This window comes from Cricetulus griseus, chromosome X (assembly GCF_003668045.3).
Source record: "Cricetulus griseus strain 17A/GY chromosome X, alternate assembly CriGri-PICRH-1.0, whole genome shotgun sequence".
Classification (NCBI taxonomy): Eukaryota; Metazoa; Chordata; class Mammalia; order Rodentia; family Cricetidae; genus Cricetulus; species Cricetulus griseus.
This window is the reverse complement of record NC_048604.1, coordinates 45,119,660-45,128,403: the sequence shown is the minus strand read 5'-3', so window position 1 is coordinate 45,128,403 and position 8,744 is coordinate 45,119,660. Positions and strand designations below refer to the sequence as shown.

Sequence of the window (8,744 nt, the reverse complement as noted above, 5' to 3'; positions counted from 1 at the left end):
GGTTTGGAGGGAAGAAAGGAAAGGAGGAATGATGTAATTATATTATAATCTCAAAAAATAAAATAAGCAATTTTCCCTAGCACTTGGGAGGCAGAGGCAGGTAGATCACTATGACTTCGAGGTCAGCCTGGTCTACTGAGCGAGTTCCAGGACAGGCACCAAAACAATACAGAGAAACCTTGTCTCAAAAAAAACAAAAAAGTGAAACTTTTCATCAACAATTCAATAGCTTCAGAAAGTCACAGAAACTGACTACATTCACCAGCCCTCTTCCTGAACACAAATATCTCCAATATTTGCTCTTTTAATACTATCTCAGAGTTCCCCTTTCTCCATTCTTCACTTTTTCTTTCTTCAGCTCTACCTTTTTCATGTTTACTAATCTGTTCTGTATGCTTTATCCACAAGTTTATGCCTTCTATCACATTTTGAATTGTGCTACTGTGCTGAAAAGTACTCAGCAAAGAGATACAAACAACGATCAAAAACCAAATATATGTTGAGTTTCTCTTAAGAGGTACTTAAATATTTCTGACTTTACCATCACAGAACTTCCGTAGAGCAAGTGTTAATTTTGTTTTCTATCTGGGAGTTATCCTGTCCTGATTAGTGCACAATGGAGGGTGGGAGGTGGTCACCATCCTTTTGACTTCTGAAGCAGCTCCTTTTGTTCAGCCATGAGGTTATTCACATGGTGTTAAGGGATGTGTGGGCTCTAGCCAGCACTGAGTTTTACTGAAGCAGTTCTGGACTCTCCTTCCCCCAAGTAAGAGGTGACTCTATGGGTGTCATATTTGACACCACGTGGTGGTTTGAGAATGAAAATGGCTCCCATAAGCTCATATATTTTAATGCTTAGTCACCAGGGAGTGAAACTCTTGAGAAGGATTAGGAGGTTGGGCCTTTGTGGAGGAAGTTGCCTCACCGGGAGTGATCTTCAGAAGCCTCTCTTTAACCTGCACATCAGGATGGAAAACTCTCAGCTACTGCTCCATCAATCACATGCCTGTCTGCCTCCTGCATGATGATCATGGACTAACCTTCTAAAGCTGTAAGCCAGACCACAATTAAATGTTTTCTTTCATAAGAGTTGCCTTGCTTATGATGACTCTTTATAGCAATAGAACAGTGACTAAGACACATAGGCTCTTTATTTCCTGTCTTAAAGGATGTTTCATCATTTTGTTACCTGATATCCAGGGCTCTTATCCTGGCCACTTTGTGTCTGAATACTGTCCAATTTGTGTATGTGAATAGATATTGCTGGGAAAACTTGATTTGTATGTTATAGTCACCTGCTCCCCACTATAGTTTTTCAGCATTTGTTCTTCTTTATTTTTCTATCACTGGAACTGTTTTCTCAATTTAACTTTGGGATATTTAATGGTGATATACAGAAATGCAAATAATTATTGTATATAAAAATCTGGTGAATTTGTTTTTTCACTTCTAATAGTTTCATAGTGGATTCCTTATGATTTTCCATATATAAGATGCACCACTTGACTATTATAGTGTTTTAAATCCTTTAAAAAGATCAGTATAAATTAGGATATACTTCCCTGAGCCCACTTTGGGGAGGGGAATAAACATCCTAATTGTTTTTCTAATTGCCAGCAAAGTACCATTATTTACTTGATCTCCTACCCCACCCATTTTTTTCACAGCCAGTACTTACTTCTGAGACCAATTAAGTTTCATTCCAGATTGCACAGAGAAAGACTTCACCATTTCTTGCTGCTCTTCAGAGAGTGGAGGCTTGGAAGAAGTGTCGGCTGGTGGCAATGAAATAAAGGCATTCTTGATCTCTCTGGGGCTGGCATTCCTCACAATCAGCTCATCATTCATGATGCATATTCTGGAGGAAAAATAGACACTCAGACAAGTAAACAAATGGACACGCCTACATTACCAATGCCAATCCTACAATAACTGCCAATCACTAAGCAGACTGTTTCCACAGTCCATCTATGCCTGATTCCCAACATCCTTGTCTGCTTCTCTATCCATCCCATATAAAGTTCAACTTTTAAAGACTAGCTTGACTAGATTTGTGAATTTAACCCCAATGTATTTACCCTGCATAACATAGGAAGACTGTGAATCAGAGATAAGCCCAATGTTGTGGCCAATAACATAGCATGTAAATATCCTATCATGAAAGAACATAGTATTCTGATCTCAAAATCCACACTCTCAACCAGCAAGCTAAACTACTGTATCTACTTGTTGGCTTTCTACAGTAGTGAGAATACCCTGAGAACTGCACCATCATATTGCGACTCTGCTGGCTTTAGACAGGGACAACACAGCACTGACCTTGAATTGCTGTAATGGGTCGCGATGAAGATCCTTGTGAAGGCGCGAATACAGCCTTGACATTTTCCTTCCACTTCAAGGAAAAGAAACAGTAATGCTTTCTTAGAATAGCACCTTATTTACATACGCAAACAACATTTCCAAGTCAGGTTCTTATGCTGAAGTGGCCTGGACCAGGCAGTTGTTGGCTTGGAGTCAGAAGGGTATGGCAGGAATGGGGAGGGAAACAACAGTAATAATTCATTCCCATTTGATGTGCCCCCTCCCTCATTTTGGACCCTGTGAAAAATCACTTCCAGTGTGATTTTTGATGAGTCTTTTTCATATGTGTCACAGATGAGTTTAATTAGTCACATTTTACAAGTAGAGAACTGAAGATGTTAAGAAACTGGCCCAAAGCTACAGAGTATGGAATTGGAATGAGAATCAACAAACTTGTGTCTTTTGCCTGTGAGCTATGAGACAGAAAGGCACGGACTCAAGTCAGATTAGGATGGTTTGTATGCTCTAGAACAGAGGAGGGCAGGAAGGAAAAGGACAGAATGAGAGAATCTGGAAGACTTCTCAGGGGTGCCCATCCAGGGGAGAAAGCAAAGGGTCCTAGAGAAGAAATTCTACACTCACTCACTCACCTTCCTTGAACAATCCATTGACCGAAAAACAGAGCATTATGTCCTGAAAGGGAAGAGAGTATAAGCTATGAGATCAGGATCTTACGCACCTCCAGCTTTCTGGATATGACCTACAGAAGACCCGAGTACTCACTGTGTGTAAACACAAGTCCACCCAGAAAGAGCAGAAATCGTGCTGAGTTTTGGGTAACAAACTAAGAGAGTCCACGATGTCCTGTTTTGTGTGCTTCAGCAATCGCATTCGTGTGTCTACAGAGAAGAAAAGATTAGGGGCATGATAAACTGTCCATTTACCGCCCCCCCCCAATTTTTCTCTTTACTCCCTTACCCTGCCCAGTCTTCTCCAACACACTTACATGAGTCTTGCAGCTTTTTTATATCTCTGTTATATTTGAAATACTCTTCCAGGTTGCTCCTAGGAGAAAAGAGGAACAGAACTCCATGTTCCACCTAATATAGGCATTTCCTAGTGAGAGGCACACTACTCCAGAACATAGTTAGAGCTGTGATACTCACATGTCTGGGTCATTGAAGTTGAAGGGAATGGCCAGGGAGAAGCAGGCCTCATCATGGTAAGCATCAAGGAGACGAAAACGATCACCATTATCATAACACAAGTAATACCTAGTAAGGGTAAGGAGCATAAAATAAGGGGACAGGCTATTTCTGTTGTCTGAACCCTAATTGAGACCTAAAACCTCCTATTGGAAAATGTGAAAAGGCAGTCCAATATGGCTCAATTTTCCTCCCTTTCTTGTAGTCCAAAGGGTACTTACTCCTTCAGAAACTGTAGAACTAGATTTTTTATGAGTTCAGAATCTGTACGTGTTTCCTGAAATAGAAAGTAATTTCAGACTACAAAATAACAAAGTCTCTTTTGCAATGCCACATATCTTTCTTGGTCCTTTCTCACCTTTCTTACTTGGGGGACTTCTATGTCCATTTGTGCTGGTAATATTAGCTCCGCTGGTAATATTAGCTCCTTGCCATCCTGAGGAAAGGAAGAGAGGGTTAGCAATACATGGGGTAAATGGAACTGAATGTCCAAGAAGATCCAGAGACCCAAAGGGAGAAAGGCCAGAGGCAGGGTTTTAACTGCCCCTGAAAATTCCAGGGGTGATATAGTGAGCCTGTTTAATGGAGTTGTGGAAATCTCTATTGTATGGAACATTTGTGTGTCTGTGTTGCTTATGGATACTTTCCCAGAGAAAATACTGATGTTTTTCAGGAATCCACATAATCTGAAATGAATGATGGCCTGATGTAATCTACATGAAAATCAAGTTTTAGGGCAGGTGTGAAGTTAATTTATGAGAGGAAGATAAGACGATGTTGAAGGTAGGAACTTACCAGGCGCAACAACTTGGGAAATAGGTCCCGTATGGCACTGTTCAAAAACCAAAAGAAGTGATTAGAAGTTCAAGTTTAGCTAGCTTTTCTTCCTTTGGGGCACCTACTTATTCTCATCCCTCTTTTTCTCCCAGAGTTTCTCAGGGCCCATGGCTTTTTCCTCTTCCTTGTTTATATTCTTTACCTCAGAGTACCCACAGAAGAATCTGTAGGGAGCAACGCACTGGGTAGGAGCCCAGGGCTCTGCCACCTTGTTAGGTTAGGCAGCCAATGTTTTACAGGATGCTGAAACAGGGAGTGAGGAAGGCAGGCTCAGGACTCAAGAAATAGGAAGGTGGCACCAGAAATGAAGTTAAAGTAAGGTGTGGGAGATGTCAGGGAGACATAAAAGAGTAGAGCCAAAATAGAAGACACCCAAAGGGAATGGGATCTGTCTGGCCTGGTGCTAGAGGTCAGGGATATGGGTAGGTTGGTAGGTTAGTTTATAGGTAAGTAGGGAAGGATGGAGGGAGGGATAGAGGCCTCTGGGAGGTCTGTTTTTCTGTCTCTTTAACCACTTCTGCTCTCTGCTCCCTAGTGGCAGCCCACTTCTGGATCCTTGATCTAGGGAATTCTTCATGTTTCCCTTCAAGGAGGGTAGCATTGTCAACAATGGCACAGAGAAATTAATGTCCATGTCAGCATTACCCATTGTCTCAGCCCTCAGTTTAGAGCAGTACAGCCTTCAGGGAAGCCTGGCACAAATCAGGGGTAGTTCAGGAACAAGAACAGAAGGCTCCTCTCAAGACAGGAGGGGAAGGATGGTGTAATTGGGATGTCACATGAGAGGATTCTGGAGAAGCCTAGATGTTCTGAAAAGTGAAAAACAGCCCAGACTAGGTGAATGGAAGGGATTTCTGAGAGCATAGTGGAACATAGAGAAGGCAGAGCCTATCTTCCTCCCAGAGGATCAGAGACAAGTACTCTTGCAAAAGTGCGTATCAAGAGTAGCTCAAGCTACAAGGTGGTCACTACAGGGAATGGTGCCTGTGACAGTTAGTTCTGATTGTGGACTTGACCTAAAGTAGAATCACCTGAGTAGGGAGTCTCAATGAGGAACTGTCTAGACTGTGGCATGCCTACAAGGGATGAGGTGGGAAGTCCCACCCAGAACATAGGTGGCACCATTTCACTGGCTAGGCTTTGGACGGAATGAAAAGAAACCATGAGCTGAGCACTAGTATGCATTCATTAATTCATTGCTCTCTTTTCTTGACTGTGCATGTGTTATGATCAGCTCCTTCAAGTTCTACCACACTAACTTGGAAGCAATGGTTAACCTTAACCTGCAACTGTAAGCCCAATAAGCTGTTTATCCCTTAAGTTGCTTTTGACAGTGTATTTTATCACAGCAATGAGAGACAAAACTATGCCCCTGGCAATGAAGGGGAAAAAGACTCAGCAGGTATAATGTACCTTATATAGTCAGACTGATCGGAGACATGGTTGCAGAAAGGGTTCCCTTCTAGCCACAGCTCTTCCAGATTTAGATCCTTCACCTTCTCCAACTCAAAAAATGATTTCAGCTGATAAAGATGAGAAGGAATTGGTAAAGCTGTCCCAAGGAAAGAGCAACCTTGGGGCCCAGTAACTGCAGCCTCCACCCTCCCTCATAAGTGTCTCCCTGCCTCTTTACCATAACCCCCCAGTGTACACGACCACCCAGACTCGACACAACCCACATCTGGCTCCCCTTCTCACTTTATTTCTGGAGAGGTTCAGAATCTTAACTTGAGGGGCCTTCTCTATCAAATCAGACAGCCCATCCAGCTGGTACAATTTGTTGTTGCACACGTTCAAGGCCAAGAGCTTTCAGGGGGATAGAATTAAGAGATATGGTTACTATTCTGGTGCCTTGGTGACAAATGTTCCCTTCATCCCATCCCTTTGAACCCCCTATTTAAATAAATGCACTCAAGTCTATGGCCTCACTTCAGGGATATTTCTTTGAACGATCTGTAGTGTAGCAATCATGCAGCTTCTTCGATTCAGCATCATGTCAATATCATTGTCCATCAAGTCTTCAGAAAGTGGAACAAAAGGAAATAGAAGGCTGTCAGGTGTCCACTTGGATCAGCATTGTAACAGATAGACACCCTTCCCAAGCTTCCATCCCTGTTTTCTTCTTAGGAAGATCTTTCTACCCTCATATGATCTAGATAGAATTTCTTTAGTCAGCCATACCTTGGTCAAAGCGGAACCTCTGGAGGTCCAGAGATTTCTGAGAGGCATCATATCGTTTCATCACAGCCACCTGCAGACACAGAGGTAGAGAGAGTGGCTCTAAGGCTCTGGGTTCATAGTGTCAGGAATGTCAGGGAGTAAGAGGAAAAAGAGGTGGGTCTGGGAAGAAGACACACAACATGCCTTAGGTCTGCATTACCTTTAGCACCTCCATTTGTTCTGATGTGAACTTATTCTGCACAGAATAGGGTACAATAGAAGGAGTGACCAAGATAGGTATCTGTGAGAAGGAGAGACAGGTAAGTACTGTGACCTCTAATTCCAAAGATGATGCTCAGCTCCTGGCCAGTCACCACCCCTTTCAGGACTAGTTACAGAAAATGCTATTAGCACACACCTTTTGGCTTGTCTCATCGCAGATCTTGTTGCTGATATCCTTCAATGCAGAGGCAGTTCTAGCATTCTGGACAAAGAACCGGGCCCGCTTTTTGTCATAGTGGAACTATGGGCAATGAAAGGAAAAAAAGAGACATGTTACAAGACAGCAGCTAGCTCCTGCTGAGCTTGGCCTCCCTCCTCCATTCCCTTGTGTCTATCTGGCTTCATCAACAACGTTTCTTCTTACATCAACAACGTTTAAAGGCACACTGCAGAAGTCCTGGATTGATTTTATTAGCCATGTCTTGTCATACTTTTTTCCATTTGGAATCTACATTTACAAATAAAAACATGAGAGAAAAGAGAGACAGGATGGAATTAGGATGGAGAACAGACTTTACTACCAGCTTTTCTTTCTTGACCTTATACGCAGCTTTAAAAAACTTCTAAGGGGGTCTCTGACATGATTCTTTGTTTTTTTGTGCTAAACGTAGACTTCCACAATGAATGGTTCTCAACCTGTGGGTTGTGACCCTTTGGCTGTTGAAGGACCTTTTCATAGGGGTTGCATATCACATATTTACAGTATGGTTCCTAACAGTAGCAAAATTACAGTTGTAAAGCAGCAATGAAAATAATTTTATGGTTGGGAGGTGGTCACTCCAACATGAATAACTATGAAATGGTCCTAGTATTAGGAAGGTTGAGAACCTCTGTCCTAGGTTCTTCCTCTCTTCATGCAATAGCATTTCTCCAGGTAATTGATTTGTTGTGATCAATATGATCATCCTTCTTTTAGGATCCAGAATATTCTATGTAATACAGACCTTATTGAGGATACTCACTGTGACCTTGAACCAGCTGTCCAGGTTTCTATTTCTAGCACCCAGACCCAGTTCACTCTCCTGTTGTTTATCATCTTCCCACACAGAAGGAAAGCTTTGGTCTTCATCACTGTATTTTATTCTCCTCCTTTTGGGCCTTGAGGCATAAGGCGTACTAGGGAAGAGAAAGAAGCAAAGTGTCTATAAAATGCTAACCCATTTTTTTTATGAATCACCCCCTCATTAATAGCAAGGCTACAGTTAGAGCTGCTAAACTAGTATTCAATCTCTTATCGCTCTTCAGTTTTTCAGTGAAAGAAGGCCACAGAGAATGAAAGAGCTGCATAGTCCCAGGGGCTGCTACCTGCCAATTAAGCTACCACCCACTATGTTACTTTGGACATCCCTTATTGTCATCCATTCTGAACATCCCTTAGTGCCATGCTTTCATTATTCTCTTGGAATTTTGAAGATAGAAGCACATACCCAGGATGCCCCAAATGATGGTTCTTTCTGTCAAATTTATGCCCGATATAATTCGAACTTCTCTTTCTTCCTTGAAAAACACTGTGGCCATCCATGTTGCATTCTGAAACTGGGCACAATACAAAATTGAAGACACAGCACCATGTATAATACAACACGAACAATTTATTATTGTTAACCAGGTAAGTATGTTTTTCCAGGCCCTATACATCCTGTGCTCTGTCCTAGCTTGGTGCCTTTAACTGACCATACCCTGCCTGTACCTTCCCCAGTATCAAAACCCATGCCTAGTCCCAGTCTGGTAAGTCTGCACTTTCCCCAATCTTGAGTTTTGGGTCAGTGGCACATCCTGTGTGCCAGCTCAGCCTGTTGTGTCCACATTAGACACACAACCAACAAAAGAAGTACACATGTCCAGGGATCACTTCAAAAATACAAACAATATAAAAGGTCAAGACCTGATTGATGTCCTCCCGCACCAAATTCATCAGTTGTATAGAAATGTTTTCCAGTGAAAATTACCTAGATGAAC

The 8,744-nt window shown here is 42.2% G+C and overlaps 1 protein-coding gene across 1 annotated transcript in view; it reads right to left on the bottom strand.

Annotated features, from left to right (window-relative positions):
* Nucleotides 1-8,307, bottom strand: part of LOC100765765 (nuclear RNA export factor 2) — an 11,800-nt gene extending 3,493 nt beyond the window's left edge. The window contains exons 1-18 of the mRNA XM_035449715.1: nt 8,213-8,307; nt 7,748-7,901; nt 7,150-7,233; nt 6,922-7,026; nt 6,724-6,804; nt 6,525-6,594; nt 6,273-6,361; nt 6,042-6,149; nt 5,757-5,866; nt 4,302-4,338; nt 3,874-3,942; nt 3,728-3,783; nt 3,468-3,575; nt 3,308-3,366; nt 3,085-3,200; nt 2,952-2,994; nt 2,320-2,392; nt 1,679-1,858 (exon numbers count right to left, since the gene is read on the bottom strand). Of these exons, the coding sequence (XP_035305606.1) occupies nt 1,679-1,858; nt 2,320-2,392; nt 2,952-2,994; nt 3,085-3,200; nt 3,308-3,366; nt 3,468-3,575; nt 3,728-3,783; nt 3,874-3,942; nt 4,302-4,338; nt 5,757-5,866; nt 6,042-6,149; nt 6,273-6,361; nt 6,525-6,594; nt 6,724-6,804; nt 6,922-7,026; nt 7,150-7,233; nt 7,748-7,901; nt 8,213-8,307 (1,637 nt within the window). The remainder of the gene's footprint in view (nt 1-1,678; nt 1,859-2,319; nt 2,393-2,951; nt 2,995-3,084; nt 3,201-3,307; nt 3,367-3,467; nt 3,576-3,727; nt 3,784-3,873; nt 3,943-4,301; nt 4,339-5,756; nt 5,867-6,041; nt 6,150-6,272; nt 6,362-6,524; nt 6,595-6,723; nt 6,805-6,921; nt 7,027-7,149; nt 7,234-7,747; nt 7,902-8,212) is intronic.
* Between the last annotated feature and the right edge of the window lie 437 nt (nt 8,308-8,744).